Source organism: Cricetulus griseus, chromosome 2 (genome assembly GCF_003668045.3).
Source record: "Cricetulus griseus strain 17A/GY chromosome 2, alternate assembly CriGri-PICRH-1.0, whole genome shotgun sequence".
In the NCBI taxonomy this organism is placed as follows: Eukaryota; Metazoa; Chordata; class Mammalia; order Rodentia; family Cricetidae; genus Cricetulus; species Cricetulus griseus.
In genome coordinates this window covers 242,007,443-242,022,426 of record NC_048595.1, presented here as the reverse complement: position 1 = coordinate 242,022,426, position 14,984 = coordinate 242,007,443, and the positions used below count along the sequence as shown (strand labels likewise).

At 42.3% G+C, this 14,984-nt stretch overlaps 1 protein-coding gene across 1 annotated transcript in view; it reads right to left on the bottom strand.

Moving 5' to 3' along the window:
- The window catches only part of Slc2a12 (solute carrier family 2 member 12), a 51,500-nt gene extending 42,676 nt beyond the window's left edge, over positions 1–8,824 (bottom strand). The window contains exon 1 of the mRNA XM_027402927.2: positions 8,710–8,824. Within this exon, the coding sequence (XP_027258728.1) occupies positions 8,710–8,824 (115 nt within the window). The remainder of the gene's footprint in view (positions 1–8,709) is intronic.
- Between the last annotated feature and the right edge of the window lie 6,160 nt (positions 8,825–14,984).

Below are 14,984 nucleotides of genomic sequence, written 5' to 3'. Positions count from 1 at the left end.
ATTTTCTCCAGCTAGAATGTTCTACAAACCTATTAAATTCAGTTCTCAGTTACACTTAAAAAAAAAAAATCTACATGGATGTGTGTGCTGGGGGGGGGGCAGGGGGCAGAGCTTGACATCAAGTATCTTCTGTCACTGTTCTCTACCTCGAGAACAGTTCATTGTGGGACATGAACCCCATTCTTTATTGCTTCTGATGTGGAGCTCTGGACCAGAGCCTTGGACCTGGTGGATTTTTAAATATTTAACAGAGTAACTTTTAGACCCACGCAACAACTATAGAGCAGCCAACAAACAAAAAAAAACATATAGTCCCTCTTACTTAAAAAAATTAAGAACATTGAAAAATGTAGAAAAGAAATATATAGTAGTAGCACCTCACAGAACCAAGTATGGTAAACAAATATATCACAAGAGCATCTGTATGCCTAACACCAAAAGATATCCTGGAAGGTACGCTATAACCTAGGACCACTGTCATATAGTCCACAGCTGAGCAGCATGATCTAGGCGTACATGTATTTAGTCACTTAGATTTTTATCTCTCAGATAAGCTGGTAAAAATCTATAGGCAGAGGTACTGTGCTACTAGATTCTTAACCTGAAGCATCATACAGTGAGCCTCAAATTCATGCTCAGTACATTTCTGGATGCAAATCCTCCTCTTCTGTTGACTCCAGCAAGCTCTTCTTTATCTTGTGCACTGACCATATCAAATGTGCTGTGGGTAGCCCTCCCTTGGGCACAGATGGTAGACAAAGCTCATCTCTATGGTCAGCTCCACGAGCCTTGGTGACTCCATCTTTTGAGCGCTGAGCTCCCCAGGGTACCACTTGTGATGATGACCCTTGTGCTATACATACAGCATCTCATGCTATAACACAGAGAGGCATGACTCCTGCCTATTATGAATTATACAGAATTTTGCAGGCACTGTCAAGCAGTTCAGAGCTCTGACAGGTAAAAGAATATATCTTATGAATTTATAATATCTTTTATGCCTCTCTGTGTATGCAGGCTGGGGGGGGGGTGTGGGGGATATGTGGGAGGTGCATGTAGACGTCGGAAACTGTCCCCAGTTGTCGTCCCCAGGAATGCCCTTTGAGATCAGGTTTCATTGGTCTGGACCCCACAATTAGGCTAGACTGGCTGGCTAGCAAACCCCAGAGAACCTCCATCTCCCCAGTGCTGGGATTACAAGTACAAGCACAGTACCTGGCATTTTTATGTGGATGCTGGGAATTTAGTTCAGATCCTCAGCCCAAGAACTTACAATTTCATAGAGAAAAAATATCAACATGAAACTCGGAGATTCACTCAAACAGAATGCAGTCAATTCCTGAAATGAGCTTTAACCCCCAGGTCTGGATTGGGTAGGTCAGGGAGTTGAAAGAGTGCTGGGTGTATGATTGGTGAAGATTTAGGATTCCGTGGTTGGATTCTCTACAATGCCTCTTACTCTTCCTGTGACATGAACATCTGGGCACTTTGCCTCTCTCTAGCAGGTACCAGGGGATCAGACGTGAAGGCACAGGCTAGAATCAGACTGCCTTATTAATTAGTGGCTAGACTTTGACAAGATCAGCCAAGACTTATACTTTCAGTTCCTCTGTGACCTCAGTCATAGGATTAAATAATATTACTCAATGCATTGTGCTGGGAGAATGGCTGTTAGATGGCAGCAAGTACATGGTGAGCGTCAGCTCTTCTAAATTCTGACTCCATATGTGAAATGGGGTTAGTCTTACTCCAGTGGTCATTATGAGATTAGAAGGGATATTGTGGAAGATGGAGAGATGGCTTAGTGGTTAAGAGCTCTAACTGCTTTCTCAAAAGGCCTAGGTTCAATTCCCAGCACCCATACAGCAGCTCATAACAGATCCTAGAGTCTGTAACTCTAGGATCCAACACCCTCACATAGACATACATACAGGCAAAGCACCGATAAAATAAAAATAAATAAATTTTAAAAATCTAATTAGAAGAGACATTGTCATTGAAGTACTTGGCCCATGACACTCATTTCACAGAAGTTTTTTGTTTTTTTGTTTTATTATCTGAATGGATGTGAAATGGAGCCATGTGGTTATTAGACAGGAGCTGACGCTGATCTTAAAAACAAACAAACAAACAAACAAAAACAAAAACAAAAACAAACAAAAAACCTACACAAGGTTGACTCTATACCTATCAAAAGACAAAGAACTCTTTCAAGCCTCAGATGAGAAATTGAGAGAGTAGATTGATGGCCCCCTGAACCTGTAAACAGCATCCGTGTTTACCAACAAAACTAGTGCCTGCAATGTACTCTTTCCTACAGTAAGGAACTGACACCTGCTGGAGCCTGAAGAGTTGACTAGTAATTTATAGTAAATACAGGAACGACATGAACATGCTGTGCTAACTCACCAACATGCAGACAGCCAAGCCTACACTATAGGGAACTACAGGAGCAAACCATTTGATTTATTCAACAACTAACAAGAGCAAGAGAGATCAAGGAGCAAGACAGGGATAGAGGGAAGGGGGAAGAGAGGGAGGGAGAGGGGAGAGAAGGAGGGAGGGGGAGAGAGAGAGAGAGAGGGAGAGAGATGGAGAGAGACAGACAGAGACAGAGAGAGACAGAGAGAGAGAGAATGACAGACACAGAGAGGACTACACAAGAGACAGCTGACACCAAATGCAAAAAAGTATGGACATCACCTAGGTCTTCATTCAAATAAAGCATACACACTAAACTGTCAAAAAGAAAAAAACAGGAAAAGCTTGAAACAGTCTCTTCTATGACATCACAGGAAATAAAATGATGCCTTATTTATGTGCAGCACAATAACCATGCCTTTTCACAAATTTGTGAATCCCCTTGTTTTTAAAACCCACATCCCTGGATAATGGAGCTGCATCACAAAAACCATTTTTCTGTGATTGTTTGCCTTGTGAGTTTTTACGGTTTAGTTCCCATTAGAAATGAAATATTTTATTAGCGTGGGAATGCTCTCTTGCCGTACAAATTGATCCTAATTACAACTTTCCCCCCTCTATTCTTAAAAAGTCTTACACATCTGAAGCTTAAGATGCTTTTTCAAGCAGGTTTCCAAATCAGCTCACCTCATAGCTGCCAACTCCAAGGTCCACAAAAGTGTGGAAACATTGTGAACGAAGGTATGTGGACGTTGCCTAAGGCAGTGTGAATAGCTGACTCACAAGCTTCTCAAGAGAAAACTACTTCCAAGAGGATCACCGTTGAGTATGAAGTTAAATCGAATTTGTTTATTAAGGGAAAGAAATTCCTACAAGTCCAATAAAAGGACTTCGCTTTTCTGACACTCTGCTGGAATTGTATAAAATGAGTCACTGCTCAAATGTAATGGAACCTGCTGGCATTAGAATGGTGTGACCAGTTATTTCAATCTTACTGCCTTTGTACAAAGTACATAAATAATTAGTATGTTACTGAGACATGCCCATTTAGCAAACGTACAAATGAATGTGCTGTGATGTAGAAAAGAAAAAGATGCCAGTTAAGAAACCAAAACCAGAATGACATAGAAATAGTTCACAGAAGTTTATGATTTACGATGCTGGTCATCTGATTCCATTTCAGCTGAGAGCATTCAGTGTCTGTGACTGGAACTGAAATTGGATATTTTTTGAGAGACTATGAGATGAGAAATTGTCCTCATTTGGTATTTTGCAGAGTCCTTGGGGAAGACTGAAGGAGCTATGCAGCTCTCCCCTTTCTCACCCCCAAAACTTGATGCTTTTTTTAAGTCATTTTAAAGTGCTCCCGTGCCAAAGACTGTTCACAAGGAAAACTGACATGGTGAGCTCACCTTCAGGATCTTATAAAACCAGTTCTTACTCATACACTCCGGGTAAATAGCTGTTTCAACTCAGCTGTGGAAGCTCATTGCTCACAGATGGACGTCTGTGTGGGACTCTCAGAAGTTTTTTGCTTTTTTTTTTTCCCCCAGATAGGGTTCCTTTATGTAGCTTTGTAGGCTGTCCTGGAACTGGTTCTGTAGACCAGGCTGGGCTTGAACTCACAGAGATCCACCTGCCTCTGCCTCCCAAGTGCTGGGATTAAAGACATGCGCCGCCACTGCCCGGTGATCTCAGAATTTTTTAATGAGGAGGTTAAAAAGTGCTTCGGTTTCTCTAACAGAGCAAATGCTCCCTATGAGTCATCATTCCCCAGCTACTTTTAACAGAAAACTAAAATCTCCCCAACCTAGAGCTGCATTTTACTATCAGCGGCTTCCTTTGCAATTATGTGTATCACATTATTTGCTCAGGCTGCTCCATGATATTTTGAGAGCTACTTCCATCAGCTAGGGAAAGGGCAAGAACACTAAGAAGTGTCCCCTGGAACGTTCATAAGGAATGTCCTCCCAAGCTCACCTGAGAGTCCTGTCTGGTACCACCAAGCCCGTTCCTGGAACCTGCTGCTTCAGCTATTGTGGCAAATCTGGCAGAGCAGGGCAATGTTGAAAATATTTAACACCTGGGATGGGGCACTGGCCTATCAGAAGGGACCCTGGTTATAAAAACCAGTTCCAGCATGCAGGTGTCAGCAAAATCTCGGCCTGCACAGGTGAGCCCTGGGCTTGGCTAGTTGTTCTAGCACTAGCTATGGCCGTGTCTGCCAACTCCCTGTCACAACCTGAGTGCCTCCTTTGCTGCTCCTGCAGCTGGCTGCTCCTGTTGCTGTGGTTGATCCAGGATCTGTGGCAAAGTGACAACCTCTCTGCATTCTCTCTGGGTCACAGCACATTCTTAGAAAGGGACAAGAGCACTATTTCTACGGGTGCCTTTGTGGTAGAACAAATCCCAGCATCTCCTTCCTAGGAGATCCCCAGGAACCATTTTCTCAAGCCTCACTTCTAATTAAAGTCCCAAGTTAAAATTTTGGTGTGATTTCCAAGTGAGGTTAAAAATGTCCTGTGTCTCGGGGCATTGGTGGTGCACGCCTTTAATCCCAGCACTCCGGAGGCAGAGACAGGCAGATCTCTGTGAATTTGAGGCCAGCCTGGTCTCCAGAGCAAGTGCCAGGATAGGCTCCAAAGCTACACAGAGAAACCCTGTCTCAAAAAACAAACAAACAAACAAAATGTCCTGTGTCCAAGAGGTGCTGGCTGGACCCAAAGGGAGCTATTTACCTTTCAAATTGGTTTATCATCACAGAGAAGGCCTCAAATTCTTTGCAAATCATGTCTCCAAATCCTATTTCTTTATGCATGCCCACAAGTTGCAGGCATTTAACATTTGTTAAATATGTGGTTTCAAGATTCAGTAATTTAAAAAAAAAATTGTCACATTTACTTTTGTGTGTGTGTGTGTGTGTGTGTGTGTGTGTGCTCAAGCGCATGCATGCCCATAGACACTCATTATTTTTGCCCAAAATAACAGACTTATTGTTCCAATCCATCTTCTCACAATTCAAATCTCTATCATCAGGCCCGACTGTTGACCTGACTTTCTCCTTCATGAAAATAAGTTCGTTCCCCACAACTTTCTTCCATGCAGACTACCAGGTGGGCAGACCAAAAAAGCCAGAGCAGCTGCATCCAGATGTTACAGATTAGGCTAAGCCTGAGGGAGCACCCTGGACAGTCTTATTTACCCGCACATGTTATCTATCTCAGCACGCACAGCTTTGAAGTCTGTAAGTACAACCCCTTTGGGTGTTCTGATTAGTGTAAGTATTGTGAAGTCCCAGGCTCTGATACCTTCAGAGGGATGAACAGAAGACTTCCAGAGGGTCTGTGAGTCTTGCTCTGAGTTTGTCAGTTACAGAGTATTCGCTTCAGTGCTAAGAACCTGAACTCAAACAACACATACTGCCCTTGATTTCTGACCATTTTAGGCAGAAGAGAGATGAAAATCAGTGATGATGAAGTAAAGGAGACTTCGAGAACTCTCTCTGGCCAGGAATTTGGATGTCAAAATAAGGAAAGCATGGGAGCTATGGGTGAAGGAGCAGACATCAAAGCTCCTAGCCAGGGACTCTCCTAAGTTAGTCCCCGTACTGGCCACTCTCTGGCAACTTCCTCCTTCCAATCTGTGAGACATGCTCTGGCCGTGAAGAGTCTCCCTTCACTTACATCTGCCACTGGATCTAGGCACCAGGATTTGAAATTGAAGGTCAATCAGAATGTGTCCATGAACACTGTAAATTTTACTGACAAGGTATTCACTTTGAGTCATAGCTTCTTGGAAAAACAATGAAGTTCATTAGCTTCCATTCATCAAGGCAATGCACCCTTTTTATTTACTATGTATACAATGTTCTGCCTGCATGACAGAAGAGGGCACCAGATCTTACAGACGGTTGTGAGCCACCATGCAGTTGTTGAGAATTGAACTCAGGACCTGTTGGAAAGGCAGCCTGTGGTCTTAATCTCTGAGTCATCTCTCCAGCAACCCCCCCCCCCACCCAGCACCCTTTTTAATTAAAGGGTTGACCAAGAAAAATCTGCCAGAATGCTTTCCATGTGCAGGAGCATTGATGATGCAGGTGGAGGAGCTGAGAGTTTGTGGTCTGTCTTTTTGTTGTTGTTCACTGCTGATTCAGTATCTCACATAGTTTAATCACCTTAACTCGGGTTATATAATTTATTCCCCTTTTCTCTTGTTTCTTTTTTCCACCTAGAGATATTGAAAAACCTTGAATACAGAAATATGCTGATAATCACCTAGCATATTTGAAATGCTCTGAATTTCCCAGGTAAAAGGAATTATAAAAGTTTGAAATACAAAGGTGCCAAAAAGAGCAATTGGCAAATGTCTCAATAAACATCAACCTCTTGATTAAAATATAATCCCATTATTAGAGAAGGAAACATTAGATGATTTCTTAAGACCATACATTTATAGTACATTTATTCAGATATGTGTAAGGTTGTTCTCAGGTGTCAGGAGATACTTAAGACAATTTAGGGAAATCTAAAAGGCTGGTATCCATCTAAATGGAAACTATATTTAACAAAACCCAAAGCTGTATTCATCTGAGATGCTAGGGAAAACTTAAGGTTTTTTTTTTCCTTCTACATAATGAAGATTCATTTGGAATCAAATTTGATAGATTATTTGAGGTATTCATTATTTCTTTACAGCAATATAAACAGTAGCACTTTACACTAAAATCTGTATATATGTTCAAGATATGTGTCTATACACTACCTTCCACGGAGATAATTGTGAATGTGTACAATGCATAATACGAAGGTACACTGTGCTTCCAAAGCTACCTTAAAGGTGTGTGTGTGTGTGTGTGTGTGTCTGTGTGTCTGTGTGTCTCTGTGTGTTAGAAGACAGGGCTCACTATGTCATCCATGTTGGCCTAGATCCTCCTCTCCTGCCAACTACTGACATTATAAATGAGTGGTAAAACTTAGTTTCTAATGGTTGTTGCAAAAGTCAGGCTGGCCAGTTACTTTTCCTCTCGTTTAGGACACCGTGACTCCATTTAATTGACCCTTTGCTTGTCGGCACCAGCTCAGAGCTCTGTTGTCTCCTGCAGCTCATTTCACAGGAATTTGTAGATAAGACCTGTCTAACTGCCAATCTGATTCCCTTAGCCTGCTCATAGAATTTCCAGCCCACAAGGCCTTGGGAAAAGAGAGAGGCCACATTCCAAGATGGCCCCAGGTATCCATTCTTGACTAGACACAGGAAGGAAAGAGCCAACTCAGCCCTAGACAGGGCAGCAAAGAAGAGCTTCTCTGTTCCTCAGATGGAACCACTTCACTTTCACATGCGACTTTATGAATTCTGTGCCCAAATCAGACAAACTCACCACTTAGACATCCTTGTGTAGACCTATTTCCAGATGAAAGGCAATGAGTGACTTCTATGTCCCTGAGCATTGGTGACTGTTTGTGACATTCTACTCTGCAGCTTGGGAATGGAATATATGATTGAAGCACATGGAGCCAATGAAAGTATTAATGGTAGGAAGGAGAGGGTCATTTGTATTTGGCATCTTATAACACAATTAGATGAATAAGAAGAGGCACCAGGAAGCAAGCAAGCAAACAAACAAACAAAAAACTGGTATGTGTGTTTGGGAATTGTAACTGTAGAAGAAGCAAAGACAAATAACTAGGCTAGCACAGATAATGCAATGAAAACTACTGCTGTTCTCTTTGGGGATGAAAAGTATTCAATGACTCTCATTTTGAAAGGCAAGTCTCCAGGAAAGCAGGGAAAAGAAAGGCGGCATTTTGGGCACAGGATAAACGAGTTAAAAAGAAAGTTGTGTTGTTCACATAACTAATGATTGTATGATGTCTACTTAGAAGGCTGGTTTTTAACAGCGATACTCACAACGTCCACTTGTTCCACACTGTCCATTTGCGACAATAAATGAGAAAGTGTGTGCTCACAAATGAGGCTGTGATCCGCCTTCCCAAGAAAGAAGAACGTATGCACTGCATTATGTAAAGCCAATTGATGGAGCCCATGGCAGCAGTAGCGGGGTTATAACTCTGTTTTAACACATAAAGCCCCAAGGAGACTTAGTCCTCACATGAACAACTCTGGGTCGCTCCACGTCGCAGCAGACCCTGCGTTCCTTTCTCCACGCACCCAGCGCGCTCCCGTGTTGCGCGCGCACCGCACTCCCACACTCGCACACTCCCGAGGGGCTCGCGGGGACGGCTCTCCCCTCTGGCGGTCACCCGAGCCAGCCCCACAGTCTCGCTTTACCTCCCGCGCAGGCAGGATGCCGGCCGCCGCTGGCTCCACAGCTGCCATCGGTCTCCGCCTCTCTCCCCTTCTGGTTCAGCAGATTGGGGCCCTCTGTGTTTTCAACAGGTACCATGGTCACGTAGAAGTTACAGCTTCTCCCTCGCCACCAAACCACCCCGACCTACCGCCCTGACAGCAGTGGTCACTGTCCCCATGGGCAGCATGCTAAAGAAGAGTGGGAGGGGTTGGGGGGGAAACCTTCGAGCAAAGCCAGTGTGATTTGTAACCAACTTTGTTTCTATTTCCGAAGGCTTTGCCCTTTTCGGTGACACAGGCTGTTGCTATTCCCAGCAGCCTATCACGAGCAGGGGGAGGGCCGTGTCTCCAGGATTGTTTTGCCTTCAGATGCGAGTTGGAAGCAAGAGGTTAAAAGACTTGGGACTCAGAGGCTCTGTTTGGCCACCAGCTAGGACTAGCCCTTGTGTTCCCGCAATTTGAAAAGAAAGCCTAGAAAAAGAAGCATGAAGATTTAAATGCAAGTCTGCAAGCCGAGAGTGGGTAACAAATACCCACAGATGGTATAAATTAATCTCGCAGAAGAAGACTTTGTGTAAAGACATACCAGAAGAAAAAGTGTATTAATTTTTCTTTTTTCTTTTCTTTTCTTTTCAACAAGCTTGTTACCGTAAAAGCCATGACACTTACCAGTTTAAACAAAGCGTAAAACATGTTTGTTTCAATGGGATTTGGGTCTAGGTAAATGCCTGGCATAGCTTTCGCTCTAGGCCTGTGGGACGAATAAAGGCCTGCTCCCAACTCCAAATGCATCGATTTTTTAGACACATTCCAGCCCGCATTTATAGCAAAGTCGCCCATTTAAAAATGCACAACTGACCTGAAGAGAGGAGCAAACAGTGGCTCTTCTGTCAGGTTGCTCGATGGCTTGGCTGGCAGGAGGATACTGGCTCGCTCGGTATTCTGTAAGAGACAATTTGAGCTGTTGTAACATGAAACAAATCAGGGCGCCAGTGGGAGGGGTGTTTTACTGGTTTGTGAGTGTGTACTTATATAAACAGACAGGATATTTTACCTTTGGATCTGTACTAGCAAATCGTAGCCATTGAAAACCCGTGGCATCGCTTTAGAAATCATCTAGAGTGAAAACCCAAATTTATGAAGTACTTGTAAGACAGAGATTATGTTTAGGTGTATGAACCTGGATGATTCTTTTCCCAAATAAAGTTTGTTAGAGAAAATGAAAGCCAAGTAACTTGGCTAAGCTCTTTAGAGCAGGGTGTGGCTCAGTGGTAGAGCACTGGCCACCACACACAAGGCCCTGGGTTCGGAGCCTCAGAACAACAGCCCACATACCCACTGTTCTCTCATCCCTCAAGGCTATCAGGAGTGGAGCCTGTCTTATGAAGCCTCATTCGCCTGCATCCTCATATCCCAGCCTTGTCCAACACTCTAAGTCTTCTTGACCTTAAGAGAAGCCCTGAAACACAGCTTTTCATCTTAGCCTTTCCTCTGCCAGGGAAAGCAGGTCTGTACTTGTCTAGGCAATGACCTGCTTTTGTTTATTTATTTCCCACACTTTAGGTCATAACCAAGTTATCATTTGCGCACATCTTTCCTCATCACTAGTCATTTCTATATCATTCCCTAGGAAAGACAGGAGAAAGTGGAAACAAATCTGTAATAATTCAACTAGTATTGATTATATGCCTGCTGTATACATGCTGGTCACACTGGGAAGAACAAGCCAAGCCCTGCATGCACAGTTCATGCCTAGCTAAAAAAGCTCAAAACCCAACCAGATTAGTATATCAATGCCAAAGAGCTCCTAGTACTAAAGAAACTGCTCATTTGTTCCCAAGTGTGTTGCAAGGTTGGCAGCATTTATCCATGATGCACACATATTTATTATCTCATCATATTTTCTTGCCCAGAGCCTATTATGAACTTAGTGTGGGATGGGACAAATGTTCTTGCCTTGGGTGACTTATAGAAATGCTTTGTTTTATGATATAACTGCCCCCCCCAAGACCTATGTTAACAGGAAGTCATGGATTGTTTGCTGTGGCCTTTGGTTAAGCATAAGACAAAGCCAGTTCTAGAATGCCATAATATAAACATAAGTGGCTCAGTCATCCTTGCTCTGCTCTTTGTAACTGCACTATTGAAGGACTCCATAGTCATAAACCAAAGTCAGGAAGAATGAGGAAACAGTGTGACTGGCCACATTGCCTCCTGGCATCTGCCTCTGTTTCTTGTCTCGCTGTTTTGGGCCTGACAAAGGCCACTGGCTATCTCAAGCTCTGGCCTGCACCTACTTTGTTCTCTTACATCAAAGTTGACTCCACAGTGCAGCACCAGGGTGTGCTGTGTATTTTCAACCCTCAGAAGTACTTTCTCTGACCTTGTTCCGCCCTTCTGCCTTTCTACTTCTGCTTTTCCCCCCAAAGCAATTGATAGAGATCACGATTTGGTTACCCAAGGTTAGTCATAGAAGCCAGAACCCTTCTTCAAAGCAGGCAATGAGACCTGTGTCACCTTTTCCATTCTCCCTTGAAGTAGGGTTTCACTCCATTCTCAGAAGGAATGCCACACAGAAAGGACAAGAATCTGAACACACAGGTCTTGCTTGACTTTCCCTTTTAGTTGTTACCATTCGACTACACCCTGTGGTCCATTCACATTTCCACACTGCATTCCAAGAATGAGGACAGCTTTCCATGGCTCTTGAGAGCTTCATTTCTGGAGGTCCCTCTGCCACATAATAGTTTAGCTAGATGAATATGCCATGGTTACTTGGGTTAGCCAGTCTTTTGTTATGGTTGTGGTGGCCATGACTATCATGACATGATTGGTGCTAAGAAAAGCTACCCCATACTTCTTCTGCCCTTACAGCTACCAGACAGATCCCTATAAATCCAACAAGCTTATAATTACTAGAATGTGAACTTCAAGAGGGCCGGAAGCTGTAGGTTTCTGTACATCCATCTGTCTCCATGTTTCTAGCTCCTGGGAGGATACCTGCCATGATGTACATACTCAACAAACATCTGTGACATAGGTGAGTGATCTCAACTAGAACTATTAGTGGGCCAAATGACTAAAGGTCTTTTGAAACATCAAAACCCATATTATGGTTGCTTGTGACACTTTGTCCATACTCTCACCTTTCTCTTTAGGGCAAACACCACTGCAGGATGCCTCAAAGGAGTCTGAACCATGAATGCCAATGTTAAAAGGAATTATTCCATTCAGAAGACAGGCATTCCATTGCTCATATCACCAATAATTTTGCTACATCCACTTCAGATCACTGTTCGTAGACAGTGTTGCCAAATCTTCAAACACTGTGGCTTACAACATGACAACAGCACTAGATGCTTTACTTTGTGAAATATTATTGCCTCCATTATGGTGAAATAAAACTCGTATCAAACATGCCCCAGATCAAAAGATATTTTCCAATGTCTGATTATATGAAAGTTTCAAATCACACAGGAAACCCTACATTTTATAATAGTATTTCACTCTTTGCCCACTTACCAATCTACCTACCGATCCCTCCATCTATTGAAATGTATTAGCTTTTGTTACAGTTAAAGTGAAGGTAAATGCTTTCCATGCAGCATAATTAACTAGAGGTCTACACTCTTGAGGTTTCTTCTTCTTTCAGCAAAGTTTTACATACAATGTTGAGCACAAAGCCTAAGAATGCCATTGTCCACATTCAGGAGAGCACACACAGCCCAGTCCTGGTTATATCACAAACCATGACCAGCATCATAGAAAGTTCCCTGTGTCTCTTCTGGAGCAAATTCCCACCCTGACGGACCTCTGGCTGTTCGTTTGCTCTCGTTGTTTGCCAAGTACATCACTTCCACTTGCTCTGGATACGTACACAAGGGAAGAGTGTGGACTCTTGTGCAAAGCATCATTCATGGTGCTTGATTTGAGATTCACCCATGTTTGCCTATATACTATCAGTTCATTCTCTGTAACATGAGGGAATACACCAATTTATTCATTTCCCTCTATGGACACCTGGGCTGTTCTCAATTCTTTTCTATAATAAATAGAGCTGTTATGAGAACAAGTATTTTTGCAGAACATAACATCGCAAGGCACAGCAGTCCAAGTCTATTTGATTCCAAACCCACATGCTTGCCTTTATATCCTGCTGTTTCTCTGTAGTGCATCATTGTTTGTGTGGACATCTCTGGAGGTTTCAACATAAAAGGGCTTATTACACTATAAATGCAAGTGGAGAAATGCAATCCTTAGGCAAATAAGACGTCCAGATACAAATGTAGCTCTTGCTTAGTCATATGCCAATTAATACCTATCCTGGCATAATGGTTTGGAAGGATATTGCTTATGCTATCTGTAAAGTTTTGCTTTCTAAAAGATTCCTTGCTTATTTTTTTTTTATTTTTGAAATGGGGTCTTGTTGCATAGCTGGCTGGACTGAAACACTATATGCACATCAGGTAAAGATGATTTATGGAGAAAACAAGACTATTGGTTACTTCTAGAAGTTAGGATGGGATTTTTTCCAGAAGATATGTAATGGAACATTCCAGAATGATCATGTTCTTTGGTGATCCTTCTGCCTATGCCTCCTAAGTGTTTGGAGTATAGGCATCTTCCACCACATCTTGATGCTAAGTATTTTCAGGGTTTCTACCATGTGCGTAGAGTATTATGATTCATAAAGTATTGTTTAAAGTTTCCTAAATTACAAAGTGAGTATAGATAAATTCATTATATGATCACTGTATTTGCTATTATATATTAGTCATCAAATATAAGACAATGAAGCAATTCAAGAAAATGTTGATACTGTTATTCTAAGAAGGAAAATCAGTAGAAAATTACACACTCAATATTTTCACACAAGCCTTCAAAATATACATGTCTATTGCTCAAGACTACTAGGGAATTTTGAAAATTAAAATAAAATATAATTGACGTGTTGGGCTGACAAATCATGTGTAAAAAATAGTGTCTTGAGGAGCTGGAGAGATGGCTCAGCGGTTAAGAGCACTGGCAGCTCTTCCAGAGGACCTGGGTTCAATTTCCAGCAACCACATGGCAGCTCAAAAAACAGATGTCTTTAACTCCAGTTCTAGAGGATCAGTACCCTTATGTGGACATACATGCAGGTAAAACACCAATGCACATAAAATAAAAGTAAATAAATTATTAAAAATATTTGTCTTAAAAACTGTAGGATGGAAATACAGCCTAGTGGTAGATTGGTAGATGCTAGTTTATTATTCATAGGGGACTAGAATGAGACTCTCAGCACCACACACACACACACACACACACACACACACACACACACACACACACAGAGAGAGAGAGAGAAAGAGAGAGAGAGAGAGAGAGAGAGAGAGAGAGAGAGAGAGAGTTTGCTTAATGTTGCTGTGTTATTGAATATATAATGACCTTAGATCTGAAGAAAAGTCATGCATACTTAGGGCTGCTGAAGCCCACTGAGGACAGCAAATGTACTTACAAAGCATTTCTTTTTTAAACATAGCAGCCAAAATATCTTGAGGAAGGGTCGGTTTTTTTTCTAATGCGCACAATGGTACGTTTAGCCTACTAATGAGGCTGTTCAGATTATAATATCCTTTCAAACCACACCAGCATCTTCTCTATCAGTTTGGCCTCTGTCTATAGTACTTAGCTACAAAAAAAGCTTTTTGTTAGCTTTTGTTTTTTTAATAAATTATCTCTAATGTTTTAGATGTCCTCAATGCCATTCTCACACTGTGTGGGTAGAGAGTATTACTCAATTCCCTTTCCTTTAGATTAGCCTTCCCATTATTATAGAGGAATGTCAGGAACATTTGTTTAGTCACATGTAACAATAGGCAATGTTTATTGGCTGGAAAGTGCTGGCCTTTCTCATTGCACCTCTCTTGTTTGCCAGTCAAGGAGAAGAGTACTACACAGAAAAATCAGTGTTTCCCAAATTTAAATAATCTGAATAACTGGTGGAAATTTAGGGTCAGAAAGCTAAATGAAGTAAGACAGTTCAAGCTTACGTTCTTCTTTTTTGTTGGTTTCGCTTTGTTTTCTAGACCAGGTTTCTCTGTGTAATCCTGGAACTAGGCGGAACTCACAGAGATCCACCTGCCACTGCCTGAGTGCTGGGATTAAAGGCATACATCACCATCACCCCACCAAGGTTAATTTCTTAAAATCAACTCATCAAGGGGAGGCTGTGGTGGCACACATCTTTAATCCCAGCACTCAGGCAGCACAGA